The 17,381-nt window shown below is 38.8% G+C and overlaps 1 protein-coding gene across 7 annotated transcripts in view; it reads right to left on the bottom strand.

The window, feature by feature from the left end:
* Positions 1-17,381, bottom strand: part of NSD3 (nuclear receptor binding SET domain protein 3) — a 119,081-nt gene that overhangs the window by 11,606 nt on the left and 90,094 nt on the right. For 4 of the 7 annotated variants that reach the window (XM_058720661.1, XM_058720663.1, XM_058720660.1 and 1 more), the window contains 5 exons: positions 15,000-15,146; positions 11,525-11,708; positions 6,912-7,114; positions 6,056-6,168; positions 5,193-5,462 (listed from right to left, as the gene is read on the bottom strand). In XM_058720661.1, coding sequence (XP_058576644.1) covers positions 5,193-5,462; positions 6,056-6,168; positions 6,912-7,114; positions 11,525-11,708; positions 15,000-15,146 — 917 coding nt within the window. The remainder of the gene's footprint in view (positions 1-5,192; positions 5,463-6,055; positions 6,169-6,911; positions 7,115-11,524; positions 11,709-14,999; positions 15,147-17,381) is intronic. The other 3 variants (XM_058720662.1, XM_058720664.1, XM_058720665.1) reach the window with 2 other exon arrangements.

Genomic DNA, 17,381 nt, shown 5'->3' with positions numbered 1-17,381 from the left:
AAAAAACAAAAAACAACTCAAAAAATACCCATTAACTATGAATTAAATTATGAATAAAAATAACAAAACAAGAACTTTAATAGAGCTAGAAATCTGTCCTCAAAGACTATGGCAAAAAGGTAAGCTGTAATTCAGTATTTAATATATATTTTCTTAATTTTGAAGAAAGAAATCACCTTGTTACAGGAAGTCCCTTGTTTGGCTCTGGCCCACATTTGCAAGGATCTGTTATGTGCGAAAGGAAGAAGGCTGGCTGTGTACAATCAAATTCCATATTTGGCCTTTGTCCCTCAATGTACCAAAAATCTTTTCCATGATGCTACTAAGTCTTTATGATTTTGCTTTTCAGGAATATATACTTCCAACTATTTTGTAAAAGAGCAATTGTCTTACATTAGCAATTCCTCAAGTGCTACTGGACAGAATAATCCTGACTGTATTTTCTTTTCTCTTGATTATATCAATTTAATAAATTAGAATACATTTAAAAATAAATGCAACTACTGTTAAAAGATGTTAGGAGCGCCTGGGTGCCCCAGTTGGTTAAGCGTCTGACTTTATTTAGCTCAGGGCATGTTCTCACAGTTCATGAGTTCAAACCCCACATTGGGCTCTTCGCTTTCAGTGTAGAGCCTGCTTGGGATCCTCTGTCTCCCTCTCTCTGCCCCTCCTCCCCCCCCTCAAAAATAAATAAATAAACATTAAAAAATTAATAAAAGACGTTAACATGATATTAAACTGGATAAATTTCAGGATAGCCCCTACACCTCCCCTGAAGTCATAGGCAAAATTTATGTATGTGATATGCATGGCTTAAAAGTACCACCAAAAATTTTGCATTCTAGGAGCACCTGGCCGGTTCAGTCAGAAGAGCATGTGACTCTTGATCTTGGGGTCATGAGTTTAAGCCTCATGTCGGGTGTAGAGATTATTAAAAAAAAAAAAAAAAAAAAAAAAAAAAAAAAAAAACTTAAAAAAAAAATTTTGCATTCTAATGACATTTTATTTTATTTATTTATTTATTTTTAAATTTTTTTTTCAACGTTTTTTTATTTATTTTTGGGACAGAGAGAGACAGAGCATGAACGGGGGAGGGGCAGAGAGAGAGGGAGACACAGAATCGGAAACAGGCTCCAGGCTCCGAGCCATCAGCCCAGAGCCTGACGCGGGGCTCGAACTCACAGACCGCGAGATCGTGACCTGGCTGAAGTTGGACGCTTAACCGACTGCGCCACCCAGGTGCCCCTCTAATGACATTTTAAATGTCAATGACCTTTGGCCAAGCAATCCAATCCATATATTTAATGATCAGTGAATCCTGTTGGCTCCGCCTTCAAAATATCAGCAATGTACCCACTTCTCTCTGGCTCAGCTACAACCCTGGTAGTCCATATGCCACCATCATTTCTCTCCTGGACAACAATGGTCTCCTTTTTGTTAGCCCTTCCCCATGATCATAAATTCCACAGACTACAGCCAGAGTTAATTTTTGGAAACACAAGGGTGGAACACGGATACTTAAGGCAGCCCCCAAGATGCCTGTCTCCCAGCGCTCATGCCGTGGTGTGATTCTCTCTCCTTGAGTGAGTAGGACCTGCGACTTGCTTCTAACCAATAGAATACGGCAAAGATGACAGAATGTATGTGATTCTGGGAGTCTGTTACATCAAGACTTTAGCATCCATCTTGCCGGAGTGTCTCTCCCTTGTTGGCTGTGAAGAAGCAAATAGCCAAGTTGGGGAACTCCATGTGGCAAGGAATTGTGGGCAGCCTCTAGAGGCTAATAGCAGCAAAACAACAAGAACAACAACCCCAAACAAAAACCACCTGAAGCTCTCAGACCTATAGCTGCAAAGAGCAGAATTCTGCCAATAGCCATGCAAGCAGGAAAGTATATCCTTCTCTAGTTGGGGCACAAGAATGAGAAATCCAGTCCTAGAAGCATCTTGACTGAAACCTTGTGAGACCCTAAGCAGAGGACCCAGCCAAGCACTGCCCAACTCCTGACCCCTAGAAACTGTGAGAAAATAAAGTGTGTGTAACATCATAAGTTCCCAAGTTTGTAGTATTATTGTCAGGCAGCAATAGAAAATGAATACATCCAGTCAGATCAAGTCACTTCCCACTAACAACTTCCAGAAGTCTCCCTCCTGTGGTCTCTAAGTTCCCATAAGATCTGGCCCCAGCCTACCTTCTCTGCTATCTCCTGCCTCTCACCCCTCTTCTCCTCACTCTTCTCCAGATGCACTAGCTCTCCTGCTGTGCCTGGAGCATGCTAAGGCCCCTGTCTTTGCTCTTTCTTCAGCCTGAAATGCATGGCTTTTTTCGTCATTGTTCAGGTCAAATGGCATTCCTCAGCCTTCCTTAACCAAGCAATTTAAAATAACAATTCCTGTCACCAGCCATCCCCTTTGACAGTATTATTTTTCTTTGCAGCATTTTAGTGGTACCTAGCATTACATATCTGTTTATTACCTGTCTCTAGCAGACCCACAAAGGTATGTTGTTCACTACTGTTTTTCCAAATGCCTAGAGTAGTACCTGGCACATAGAAGCAGCTTCACAAACATGTGCTTCATGAATGAGTTTCGCTTCAAGTGATCTAATCTATAGAAATGGGTGCATGAAGACAGAAAATCAAGAATGTTCACTACAGAATTAAATAAATTATATATATATAAAGTTTATTAGAAGATAGGTTATAAGTTATGGTACATTTTACTATAGAATACAATGGGAGTTTAGCTAAAAAAGAATGAGCAGGGGCGCCTGGGTGGCGCAGTTGGTTAAGCGTCCGACTTCAGCCAGGTCACGATCTCGCGGTCCGTGAGTTCGAGCCCCGCGTCAGGCTCTGGGCTGATGGCTCAGAGCCTGGAGCCTGTTTCCGATTCTGTGTCTCCCTCTCTCTCTGCCCCTCCCCCGTTCATGCTCTGTCTCTCTCTGTCCCAAAAATAAATAAACGTTGAAAAAAAAAAATTGAAAAAAAAAATTAAAAAAAGAAAAAAAAAAGAATGAGCAAAAAAAAAGAAAGAATGAGCAGAAATCTATATGGGTTGTCATAAAGGGATGTTTATGATATATTAAGTGGGATAAAATAATATGTATATTTGTTTTTAAAGATTCTATAAGTATAGGATATAGGACTATGTATTTGTATACATAAAAGGCTACATGACAACCTATTAACAATGGTCATCTCTGGTGAGGAGACCAGGAATTGAAGGGATGAAGGAATTTCACTCTTTATTATCTTTTTTGTATTGTTTCTCTTTCCTACAGTACTTTTTAACCACAAAGATGATTTTTCTTTTTTTTACAGGTAGAAAAATGTCAAGAGTAATTTTAATTCCCACTATGTCCACCTTCTCTCACTGAGAGTCTCTGCACTCTTGCTAGTTCGCTACTGGCCCTGGGCAAGCGGCGGGGAGTAGAGGGGTGGGGGGGTGGAAGAGAGGGCCGAAAGGGGGCCTCATTTGAAACCGCACACTATTCAGGCTTGTCCCTAGATAGTTCAGTAGGACATTGTTTTCAACAAGGATCCCAGGAGATTCCTGGGATCTCTGAAGTTTGAGAGCCACTGTTTGAACACTAGGATTTGCTGGTGATTTTCATTCTTGAGTTATTTGCATTTAAAAATTTTTCTTCAAAGAGACTGCTTGGAAAAAGCGCCTCAAAGTGTAAGAATGAAGATAATTTATTTTTTTTTTAATTTTTTTTTTTTAACGTTTATTTATTTTTGAGACAGAGAGAGACAGAGCATGAACGGGGGAGGGTCACAGAGAGAGGGAGACACAGAATCCGAAACAGGCTCCAGGCTCTGAGCTGTCAGCACAGAGCCTGACGCGGGGCTCGAACCCACGGACCGTGAGATCATGACCTGAGCCGAAGTCGGACGCTCAACCGACTGAGCCACCCAGGCGCCCCTATTTTTTTAAAGTTTATTTATTTTGAGACAGAGAGAGCAAGCAAGCAAGCGTGCACGAGTGGGGAAGGGGCAGAGAGAGCAGGAGACAGAAAGAATCCCAAACACGTTCTGCACTGTCAGTGTGGAGCCCAACTCAGGGCTCAAACCCACGAGCCAAACCGTGAGATCATGTCCTGAGCTGAAATCAAGAGTCAGACACTTCACTGAATGAGCCGCCCAGGGGCCCCAAGAATGAAGGCAATTTGTAAGTGTTAAAGATCTCAACCTTTGCCAGTTGCTTTTGCACATATACTCTAATTTGAGACTGGCAACAACCCTTTTAAGAGTGTAGGGCAAGGGTTATGATACATCCGCTTGAGAGTGGAGGAAACTGAGGCTCAAGGAGGTTAGTAACTTGGCCACATCCTCACAGCCAAGGAATTGTGACATTGGTGCAAAGCTTGGGTTTGCTAGTTTCCATCCGAGTATGTTGACCTTCATACTCTTTTGCCTTTACTAAGCCTTTTACATCTCTTTTGCTTAACAAGTCAAAAATATTTCAAATAGAAAATGACCAATGGGGGCGCCTAGGTGGCTCAGTCCGGCTCTTGATCTTGGCTCAAGTTGTGATCTCATGGTTATGAGATCCAGCTCTGTGTCAGGCTTGATGCTAAGCGTGGAACCTTCCTGGGATTCTCTCTCTTTCTGTCCCTCCCTCGCTTGTGCTCTCTCTCTCTCTCTCAAAATAAATAAGCTTTAAAAAAAATAAATAAAATAAAAAAGGAGGGGCACCTGGGTGGCTCAGTCAGTTAAGCCTCCGGCTTCGGCTCAGGTCATGATCTCACAGTTTGTGAGTTTGAGCCCCACGTTGGGCTCTGTGCTGACAGCTCAGAGCCTGTAGCCTGCTTCGGATTCTGTGTCTTCCCCCCCTCTCTCTGCCCCTCCCCAACGTGTGCTTTGTCTCTCAAAAATAAATGTAAAAAAAAAAATGTATAAAGACAGTCAATTAAAACCAGATTAAAAAAAAAAAAAAAAAAAAAGGAAATGACCAATGTCCCTTCTCCTTTTTATGACTGACCATAGGACATCCAAAGTTTATGTGCATTTTATTACTACCTCTTCCTACCACTTCTGCTCTGCTCAAGAAGTGCCAAGCTTTCAACTTGGGAAGTTTCAAAATTTTGCCAAAAATCCCTATGTATTTCACCCCTAGGAGGAGATGAAGCATCTTCTGAGAGGCACAGCCCTGGTCTGTCCCACCGCCCCCATGGCCTCTGTCCCAGGCTACCTTCTTAATGCTCCTTTTGGTCCTGAGGCCCCAGCCTCTCCGTTCTGTTTTGATGATTTCTGCATCAGGGTAGAGCCTCTTTGTAAAGCACTGGTTCTGGCACCGCTCTCCAGCCGGGCACACCTGCGGGTGGCACTCGTACTGCAGCATCCTGTTTAGGCACTCTGACTCCAGGCCGCACGGGTTCTCATCAGCAGGCTTGCAGTTACAGCGGGGGATCTCTGACAGGTCTGCAACATGGATCTGCACCTTTCCTATTACTTTGTTAGCCTGGAAAACCAAGTCACGAATGAGAGGGAGGAATGTGAACAGGAACCTCACACATCCATGAAATTCTTGGCTTTGCTATAGTGGTGTGATTCTGAGAAAGGCTCTTTATATATCTTGATTTCAATTTCCCCCTGAATAACTTAAGAACAAGCTAAGAATAAAATGGTCTCTTCATACTGGACACAAATATCAAAATCTGATGTGAATTCTCACTTATTTATCATGTGTATTTCTTCTACTAAATTAATGGGCATTTATAACTAAAAGCAACTGTGGGCTTTCTAGAATTTGTAAAGGAGCTAAATACCTATCCTCTCACTTGCTGCAGGACAGCCTGGTAGGGCAAGAACAAGGTTTCACAGGGAACATCCTGCTCGTAGGTGTGAGAGGGCTTATCAAAGACTCTTCCTCACAGCACAGTGGCTATGGCTCCCATTTTATGCTTCCAACAAAAGCTCTCAGTTTGCTTTACAGAAGACTGGGTGATAATCAGTAAAAGTCTTCGTAAGTCAAAAAGGTCCTTCTAATTACTAAGAGGGCGATGCATTTCCTCTTGCCTGTCAAATACCAGTGTTTCATGGGTAACGACTCACTTTGATGTGTTTGTAAGGAGGGGGTTTTCTTGAGTTTTTTTCAATCTCAAGTGCTTCTTTGCTTTCTCTTTGTGCTTTCAATTCCTGGAAACGTTTTGCAGCTTCTTCCAGTGCTGCCAATAGGACAAAACAAAGTATATAAATAACAACAACAAAAAAAACCACACACAAAAAAACAAAAAAAAAAAAGACTGTTAGGAGAGCAGTTTTACATTGACTTCCCAATGCCCTGAATCTGGCCTGGGGTGTTCTTTTTAAAATTATTCTGGAAATAACCATTTTCCACCAGGATAGGATAACACTGAAATAGGACATAACTCGTTTATAGCTGAACACCGTGCTCTGCGTAAGCCATTGCCTTAGAGAAGAGGTCCTACTTCAATAATCAGAGGCTTCCAAGTAAAGCAAAAAAATACCCAACCAACCAAAAAAACCCAGCTTTTTATCTCGTACTAGATTTACATTCCTTTTACTCTTACCCAGAAAGTCAAACTTCCCGGAAACTTGTTGCAAAAACACTTATAAGGCTCTTCATGGGAAGCTTTTACTACTCTTCTGTGGCAAAGGTGCCTCACTGGATTAAGAAGACTATTTCCAAAATAATCTCTATGTTTGTAGAAAGATCACTGAAGATACTCTTTTCATACAGACGGCAGAGTCTACCATACTGAAATGTATTTTTCTAACTGATTGGATAAGATGTGCTCTAATGTGATTGGATACTTCTGGATGCTGGATTGTAACACCTGGTGAAAGTCCTCTAATACCAGAAACATGTCAAGTGCAAGTGAGGAGACACAGAGAAATCAACCGCTGAGTCTTGGTTTTGAGCCACTGTAAACATCATCCAACTTACCTTTTTTGAAGGTCTTGTTAATACTAGTCTGTCCCTCAGCAAAACTTTTGTCTCCTTCAACATAAGGGAACACTCTGCCCTGGTGCACCCAATAGTAGTCATGAGAACCAAAGAAGAACACAGGGAAGTCCCCCAAGTCATGCTTAAGGCCCTGGATGTTCAGTGGCACAGACCTGGGATTGCAGATCTCTGCTGGCCACCATCTGAAAACAAAAGCAATTTTAGATCAATCAAGACATTGAAAAATCATACCATTCTTTACATGGCTGGCATGAGGGAGAAAAAAGGTTTTGTACTTTCACATTGGGCTCTCTGCTGTCAGTGCAAAGCCCACTTGGGATCCTGCCCCCCCCCCCTCCTCTGTCCCTCCCCTGCTCACACATGCTCTCTTTCAAAATAAACATTAAAAAAATTAATAAAAAAAACATATTGATCAGTGAACTAATGAAATAGTGAACACAGATTAAACCAACTAGACCCTAAACTCCCCATCTAGTTTTTTTTTCCTTTAAAAACTAATACCTGATACAAAGGAATATCATGAACATATAAGTTATAAAGCATAACAACTAAAAATAACAACTCATTACCCAACTTAAGAATTAGAATTTACCAATACTATTCCAAAACCAATTTCAATCCTAGAAAAGTTATGTGTTCCTCCAAATTTGACAATTTTAGTAGTAAGATTGTCTTTCAAGGTATAAAAGTTGATTTCTAGTAGTCAAGGGAACCATTTGAGAATAAACTGATGCTATAGTGAAGAATGACCACTCCATTCAAATGAACATTTTCTTCCCTCTAATTAACCAGAGTAAATAGTTTTTGGTCAAATGTACTAGGTTTATGTCAGTGTGTATTTCAGAATCTAATTCATCCTACATCATAACAAATGTGGGATGTGGAACAGAATGAAAACATAACTGAATGAAAACAGGCAATGGCTGAATAGCATAGCGATCACTAAATGGAAATCATCTGTGAGGTACATATGACAGTTTCTAACAATTGGGCAAGTCAAGAATTGAAGAGGTAAGTTTTGGTAGTATATAGAATAATGAGTATGAACAGTAAACATACAAAAACTTAAAACTTTTTCAGTCTGTGTGCAAGTTGGGGAGGGGCAGAGAGAGAGGAAGACAGGACCTGCAGTGGGCTCTGTGCTGACAGCAGTGAACCTGATGTGGGGCTCAGACTCATGAACCATGAGATCATGACCTGAGCCAAGGTGGGACACTTAACTGACTGAGCCACCCAGGTGCCTCTACGCTATTTTAGCTATTTCTTATCCAGGAATGTCTTATCTATTAATTGTCAAACTTGCACTCCTGCCCACCCTGGAATGATACAGATTTTTAATTATAAAAAGCAATGTGTGTTTAAAAGTTAAAACAAAAAAAATAAATAAAGTTAAAACAATGCAGAAATGTGTAACAGAAAAACTTAAAATTACTCCCTTTAAAAATTTTTTTATGTTTTACTTATGAGAGAGAGAGAGAGAGAGAGAGAGAGAGAGAGAGAGAGAGAGAGAACGAGCAGGGGAGGGACAGAGAGAGAGGGAGACACAGAATCTGAAGACAAGTTCCAGGCTCTGAGCTAGCTGTCAGCACAGATCCAGCACAGGGCTTGAACTCACGAACTGCATGATCATGACCTGAGCCAAAGTCAGACGCTTAACCAACTGAGCCACTCAGGCGCCCCCTAAATGACACCCTTTTAAAATCTTATGCCTTATACTATTAACATCTGATGTTTTTCTTTCTGGGTCTGAAAAACATATCTAGATCTACATTTTTTTTTTAACTATATAAACACATGGAAAGATAATGTATATGCTCTTTCACATGCTGTCTAAATTCAACTATATACCCTGGATATCATCTCATGTTACCATAGAGATGAGCATTACCCCTTTATGGATATGGATACACTATAATTTATCTGAGAAATCCCTCACTGACTGAGCATTTTGGTTATTTCAAATTTTTGCAATAATACTTTAATGAATACCCCTATAAATACATTTTTTCCTGTTTGTCCAATTTTTTTCCTTAAATAAATTCCTTAAAAGAGAAGAGCTGAATCAAAAGGTAGACACTGTTACAATTTAATATGTGATGCAAGACTGCCCTGTGGGGGCACTCCTTTTCCCTTGCTCTCCCTAGCCAAAAACTTATTACTCTTAAATCTTTGACAATCTGTTCATTGGAAAAAAAACAAAAACAAAAATGAAATAAAAAACCTCTTTGTCCTTAACATATACTTATTTTTAGTGAGGCTCAGCATTTTTTACATATTTATTTTCTATTTGTTCTTCTTTGGCAACCTGGCTCTTTCTCTTCTTTGCTCCCTGTTCTAGGTAAGGTTATTTGTCTTTTCTTATTAAAGTAGAAGTAAAAATACTTCCCCTTGGTTTGACATTTGCCTTCTGAAACTTTGTATTTGTTGCCATATAGTATAAAATTACTTATGTATTCAACTGCCAAGTTTTTTTTTGGGGGGGGGGGTTCTGTCATATGTTAAAAAAAAATTGTGTGGGTGGGGGGATCACGTCTCAATCTCAAGGCCCCTTATATCTCAGCTAAAATAAAATTTTAAAGTTAAATAGGTAAGGGGCTCCTGGGTAGCTCAGTTGGTTAAGCGTCTGACTCTTGATTTCAGCTCAGGTTATGATCTCGCTGTCGTCAGATTGAGCCCCATGGTAGGCTCTGTGCTAGGTGTGGAGACTGCTTAAGATTCTCCCTCTCCCTTTGTCCCAACCCTACTTGCTAGTGTGTGCACATACACACACTCTACCCACCCCCCCCCCCCACAAAGTTAAATAGGTAAGTAATCAAGCAGCATATTTAAAATTCAGAGAAAATGACATAGCCCTTACTAAAAAAAATTACAATGTTTGAAATCCTACAGAAATATATTTTACTTAGCATTCTGAAAAGTGGACCATTATTGTGCTCTCTTGAACAGTACCTATTTTCTCAGTAAATGATAAACATATGTCTCAAAATATAGAATGTAGAGTTTTTAAAAATATATCACTATTCCTATTCAATGAAGGCTTGTTAAAGACAGGCTTCTATTTTCTAAGTTTATTTATTTTGAGAGGGGGAGAAAGAGCACATGTGCATGCTCGAGCAAGGGGAGGGGTGGAGAGAGGAGAGAAGAAGAGAGAGAGAGAATCTCAAGCAGGCTTCGTGCTGTCAGCACAGAGCCTGAGGCAGGGCTCCATTCCATGACCCTGGGACTATGACCTGAGCCAGAATCAAGAGTCAGATGCTCAACCGACTGAGCCACCTAGGCGCCCCAAAGACAGGCTTCTTTTTTTTTTTTTTTTTTTTTTAATGTTTATTTATTTCTGAGACAGAGAGAGACAGAATGAGCAGGGTAGGAGCAGAGAGAAAGGGAGACAGAGTCCAAAGCAGGCTCCAGGCTCTGAGCTGTCAGCACAGAGCCTGACGTGGGGCTCAAACTCACAAACCGTGAGATCATCACCTGAGCCAAAGTCGGTCGCTCAACTGACTGAGTCACCCAGGCACCCCAAGACAGGCTTCTTAAAAGGAGAAAGTTTTATTAATATAATGGAAATCACACATACTTCTTCATTCTCTTAAGAACTAAAAGCTCTTCATGAAATAATTTCTCTCTTTAAATTCTAAAGCGCTCTCTTCTTGCACTCAGTTTAAAGCTTCCAGCAGAAACTGAAATGGGCCAGATTTAGGGGTAAAAACTATTTTGGCCAGGATATAAATTCTTTTATTTTATTAGAAATCAGTATAAATGAATTAGGACACAAAGAATACATGTTCCCTACTATCTATATAAGACCTTTTATTCCAAAATCTAGTAGTACATAGTTCATTAGTGTAAAATTACTTTCAACTTAAAAACAAGGGGTGCCTGGGTGGCTCAGGTGGTTAAGCAACCGACTCTTGATTCAACTCAGGTCATGATCTCGAAGTTTGTGAGACTGAGCCCTGGGTTGGGCTCTGTGCTGGGCATGGAGCCAGCTTGGGATTCTCTGTCTCTCTCCCATTTGATCATGCACCCACACATACACTCACTCTCTCTCTCAAAAAGAATAAACATTTTACAAAAATAAGGGAGGAGCCTAGTGTCTCCTCTTAAAAAAGAAAAACTGAGGGGCGCCTGGGTGGCGCAGTCGGTTAAGCGTCCGACTTCAGCCAGGTCACGATCTCGCGGTCCGTGAGTTCGAGCCCCGTGTCAGGCTCTGGGCCGATGGCTCGGAGCCTGGAGCCTGTTTCCGATTCTGTGTCTCCCTCTCTCTCTGCCCCTCCCCCGTTCATGCTCTGTCTCTCTCTGTCCCAAAAATAAAATAAAAAATGTTGAAAAAAAAAAATTAAAAAAAAAAAAAAAAGAAAAACTGAAAAACAAGTCAAAGAACCAATCTAAAAGAAAAAAAAAATCCAACAATAACCCAACCTTCCCAAATTGGCTTCTAAAAGCCAAATCAAAATAGATTTCTTTTCTCTTTCTTTTTTTTAAGGAAGTAGCTCGGTGTTGTTCTACCTATCTCCTAGCCAGTTTGTATATAGATTATGAACCTATGTCTGAACAATCATTGAATACTTCCTTTTTGTCCTGGAAAAACTTGCCTGTAATTTCCCAATTTGACCCAAACAATCTGCTTGTAATGTAGTTTCTTGCCAGCTTTACAGTCATTACAATTCCAGCAGCCTTCTGGCATTTCTATGCTCAGGCATTCTGGGTGGAAGGAAGCCGGGCACGATTCACAGCAGAGCAATCTTCCACCTTGAAACAAATAAACAGTCTTAATAACTAAGAAGAGAGGGAAGAGAAAAAGAAAGAGAAAAGAGAAAGTTATCTTTTAAGTGCATCAAATTTGACTCAAATTGGGGGAAAATAAAGGGATTGAGTCAGCTCTATAGTGATGGATTAAAATAGAAAACAAATGAACAGATTTAGCTACTTCAGTCCCTTTTCAGGGCTTCAGGGGCCAGAAACTCAAAACTTTTGAGTGGTATGAAAACCATTACTGTAGTCTTTACAGTAATGTGGGCAATTGAGGTATCTGCTTAGCATGCAGCTAAAACTCTTAACAGATGCATGGAATCTTTGAGTAGATTTGAGAGCAGATTTTCAAAGAAATATGTAGCAACTTACTTTCTTTTCTCCTTGAGAGCTAAGAAAGCATGCAATGGTCATCTTGTATTTTAATCCAGTGCCATAGTTAACTAAATCCCTTTATAATAAAATTAGCAAGAATGAAAATAACCAATAGGTTGACCAGTTTTTTATTTCCATAAAAAAATGCAAAAAAGCAAAGGATCGAACTTTCTCAAATTGGTGATTACATTATCATTTAACTTTCCAGCAAAAATAAAGAAAGTCAAAAACAGGCTATACAGCAGTGGTTTGCAACTTTTTCATCGCCAAGGATCTCCTTTCTCTTCTTCAGGGACCCATGTTTCCAAACATTTTATCAACCAATAAACCCCCGAAACAAACAAACAAAAAAACCAATCCTAAACCAAAAAAACAGAATCAAAACCCCTGTTAAAAGGTAACAATTTCTCCTGTTTTTATTAACCAAAGAAATCTGTAACTGCCAATCAGAGCTTCTGATTCCAATAACAAAACTATCACATTAAGTTGTTCAAATCATAGCCAAATATAAAGAAATGTATGCAGCCTTATTTTGTGCAAATGTGTGATTCTGTTAGATTTTCTGAAATATTAAACATAGTTAAAAAATTGTTTATATAAGTTTTTCTGACTTCACATTGAGAACCACTGCTTTATAGCATAAAACTAAGTAAATGTCACTGTGGAATAAGTACCACACACAAGGAGATCCCTCTCCAGGTTCCCTGGCAAAATCCTCTCCTTTGAAATACACAAAATGATCTCTGGATTAAGACCAAGACAAGTACAGCAAACAAAACAAAAGGATATTTTTTAATGCAAAAATATAAAAGAGATCTGGGGGGAGATTAGGTATTTCTAAAAGGTATTTCAACAAGTGACAGAGAAGGATGTTAACCACTGAAGATGAAATATAATAAAGACATTTACTGCAAAAAAAAAAAAAAAATTGTGTTGGAAAATCAGGCCCATAACCTGATTGTACTGAGGTTTAATATCTCATAAGCAAAAGGTTAAGAGCCCTCTACACAACTTTATGAAATCACACGCTCTAACCTTTTGAGGGTTTGCTATCAATTTTCCAGAAAATCTTTTCTTCCTGTAGACTTTCAAACTTCTAACTGATTAACATAAAAACAAAAAGAAAATCTATATACAATCAGTGATGAAATAAATTACTATATTTCCTCTGCTTAAAAGCTTTTACTTCAGTCATTAAGATTTTTTCCTTTGTCTGCAGATCTCAATGTGGATTAATTGCTCCAATTCTCCAACCTACAGATTAGCTGCCTGAGTGCTCTTAGCCTAGGTAGGGGGTTCGGTAAGTTTAAAATAAAAATGAGATAACTGATTTCTCCATCAGAAAGGAATTACCAATAGGGAGAGCAGACTTTGCAAACAGCTTTAGGGGACATGTGATCATTAGAGCTGATGCGGAAAAGTCAGGCTGGCCATTTTTAACATTATGGAATAGTCCTCAATTTTAAGTGTTATTTCAGAGGAAATACAGACCCAGAATCGTCAGTGAAAATCATCACGATTTTTTGACAAAAAATACACAAGAAAAATGAAAATATGAACAATCCACCTTGGTGCTATGCAAGAAAACTGCTTTAGGATGCAAGAAGAAGATGTGGTTCAAGCTAAGCAAACAGAGGGCTCAAAATAATTTCAATTCATGTCAAGGTCAATACTGAGTACCAAAAACAAAGTAAGAAACAATTGAATTAATCGAATTTTATAAAAGCGCCCGTAGGAAATAAGGCATTTCCTAAAATGAATGCCTCAGGTAATTTTATTGCATTATGGAGTTAGCCAGACCTACGTCCATGTTTGTTTCAGAAGTAGATGGTATCACCAGTAAGGTGACATACTCTGACTTCAATGTAAAAACAAACAAACAAACGAGCAAGCCAATACTCTCTCCAACCTACTTCTCCATAGGTTCTAATCAACCTGCTTAATTACATATTTTTTAGTCTTGGGTTGCCACTTCAGATGTCTGACAAAGAGCAAAGATACATCATCAAGCAGGCAACATAAAGAATGGGGGAAAAAAACCCTATTTCAAATATACCTAGTATTTTAGGTATGAATCAAATTTCCTTTAAAGATTCTGAACTTGACTCCCCAATCATAATGGGAATGTATACAGGAAAAGGCCTTTACCTTCAAGGTTATTCATTTTACCCTCTGGGATAAGACCTCCCAAAATAATATAGTACTGTTAAACTACTTTTTCCTTTTTTACAAGCAGGCTATGTAAAGTTAAATATAAGATTTGCTTTTATAGATTAAATTATTAGGGAGAATATAAATATACATTTAGTTCTTGATTCTCTGTGGATAAATTATCCATAAGTAATTCTTCAGTTGAGCTGGGCTGCCTTTCAATATCGAGTATTTGGGATAAATTACCCCAGCTGCCCACCAAAGTCTCCTAAGAGAAGGGCAACTAGTTTTCATAGCATCTTAACAAAAACATTTAGGAAACAAAAGGACAAAATGTAGCCTAAAATCAAAATTTTAAGTACCAATATCTTGGCTTCCCTCTTTTAATAACCTATCCTGGTTTTTTAGTTGAAAGTTCATGATAATTTACATCACGTCTATTCTATTCTAACATGAATGGTAGTTCTCCATCAGGCAGAAGAGAAAGAGCCTTAGAATCTTTCTATATTAAGCAAAATCCTACTCAGTCTTGCAATTTTAATAACCCACAGATAGATGGAATGTGTGAGAATTTATTCAACGAGAAGTAAGAATTTGCAATAATGGAATTATTTTAAGCCCTTTTTAATAATGTTGCAGCCATATGAAGACACAGTCACAACCACCAAGGTAGAATTTACCAAAAGCAACAGATAGTGCTTGACAGGCATACATTTCCCCCCTTCATTTAAAGAGAAAAAAAAAAGGAAATGCAAAAATAAAAAGCAAGAGATAAACTATTTTGATTATTACCTTTCTCACATTTCTTTTTGGAAGCTGACGAAGAAGGAATCATAGGTAATTTCATCAACTCTGCACGATTTGATTCATTCAGAAGGTAGTGGGACTTATAGGCATATGAACTGAACATGGGGTCTGAATGGTCCTGAACTATCAGCCCTATACGAAACAAACAGAAAGAGATGAGCTGCAATGAAACTACCCATGATTCCATGAGGGTAAAAAATAAACCAACACCTATTATGTAGCTGTGCTAAAAGTTGGGGGGAAAATGAGAATATGAAGAAAAAGAAAAAACTGACAGAAAAGGCTTGCCAGAGTTGTTAAAGGGAGTTTGAGCTACTCGGTTTCTTATCCCGTAAAAACCTACACATCCAGAAGAAAACCACAAATTAATTTGAAGATGTAAACTGCAGTTGATGTCACACTTAAAACCTGCTATGATACACAAAGCTACACTCCTTAATATTTAGAAATACTGTGATGACAATCCAAAGAACAAAATGACATATCACTTAATAGCAAGTAAGAGTTATTTACATAACATAGTAGAAACACTGATCTACCTTCAATGTATCAACTAACACTGAAAGGCAGAATTGAGTCTCTCTTCTTCTCTAGTCATATCTTTTTCTGCCAGATAATGAAGCTGTTCTCTATCAGTATGATAACATGATTTTAAAGGAGCCAGGACTTGTTGAACTTCACTAAGGTAATGCAAACCATTTACATTTTTTCCCCCTGCCATGACATAAAGTAATTACCAACCTAAGGGTTTATAAGATAGTTCTTTTGATCTACTAACCCAGCTATCCTGTTTGGAAGGAAACAGATCTCCTCTAACCCACCTGTGACACCCTCCTATCCTCTTCCCCTTGTTGAGTTCACTATAGGCCACTCTTAACCTAGGTGAGTGTGAGACCAGGGAACATTGCTCTGTTTGGTTACTAGACAGTTTATAATGATCTGAGGACTTTGCAATAAGGATCATGACAGCCGTTTTATAGAGATCATTTTGAGAAGAGTCAAGAGTTTTGTTTTTAAAAGGGTTACCATTTATTTTTGCCATGGGTGTTATCTTCATTTGGTGCTACCTACTACATTGAGAAAGAGTCAAGACCTACCTCTGATCTGGAGGACAGAATGGAACTTAAAACTGCTAATTGGCAATAGTATAAAAATCTTCTAATAAAAGTTATATAATGTCAAATGAATTTCATATGTTTAATAGAGAGAAGCAGGGTAGTATAAAAAACATGGGCTTTGAAATGAGACAGATCAGGTACAAATGCTAGTCCCTCTATTTAACAATTTCTATGACCTTCAGGTAAATTATGGAATCTGGGCTTCAGTGTTCTCATCTACATAAAATGGGGAAATAACTTCTTAGGGCAACTGTGACCATTCAGATGGTATCTGGTAGAGTTTGATTTACAGATGCAAAAAAAAAAAAATTGCTATTATTATTAAAATGAAAAGAAAACCCTAGTCTACCTTCTCCATTATAAATTACCATCACAAAGAAAGGCATAGAACGTTAAGTAACTTTTATTTTATATCCCCCCCACCCAGATGAAAGGAAATGCTAGGACTGAACATTTCCTATGGTGCCATGAGGGGAGGGAAGGAGCAATGTTCCTCTATACCTTGAAACATTTCTAAAAATATTTCTAGATATTTCAGTCCTTAAGAATTAGCTGAATTGTTTTAAACAACCAATAATCATGAACTAAGAGAAAAATCCTTCATGAGGAGGGAAAAACTCTGTATAAGGCAAGAAACAAAAGCAAAACAAAGCTTTCTAATACCAAAACAAACACAATTAAAACCTTTTATGTGTGAATTTATTACATTTAGGCCTCTTTAAAAACAAGGAGACCTGGGGCGCCTGGGTGGCTCAGTGGGTTATACGGTTATACTAACTCCAGATTTGGCCTCAGGTCATGACCTTGAGGTTTCTGAGTTCGAACTCCACATAAGGCTCTCCACTGATGGTGCGGAGCCTTGCTTGGGATTCTGTCTCTGCCCTTCTCCTGTTCTCCTGTTCTTGCCCATGCGAGCTTTCTCTCTCTCTCTAAATAAGCACTAAAAACATTTTTTTTAAAAAAGGAGACCTCTATAAATACTGATGAAAGAACTCATATCATTTACTTGTGAAAACTTTTGACTTCAGCCTTCTCAAATCCCAACATCTGATCTATTTTTTTTCCAATATATGAAATTTATTGTCAAATTGGTTTCCATACAACACCCAGTGCTCATCCCAAAAGGTGCCCTCCCAATACCCATCACCCACTCTCCCCTCCCTCCCACCCATCTGATCTATTTTGAATAAGTTTCTGTAAAAGGCTAAAAAGGAAAATGAAAGTTTGTTTACTGCACAGTTTCTTAGTT

The sequence above is a fragment of the Neofelis nebulosa genome, chromosome 3 (assembly GCF_028018385.1).
Source record: "Neofelis nebulosa isolate mNeoNeb1 chromosome 3, mNeoNeb1.pri, whole genome shotgun sequence".
Lineage (NCBI taxonomy): Eukaryota > Metazoa > Chordata > Mammalia > Carnivora > Felidae > Neofelis > Neofelis nebulosa.
Note: the sequence above shows the minus strand (reverse complement) of the source record. Positions and strands in the feature narration are given on the sequence as shown.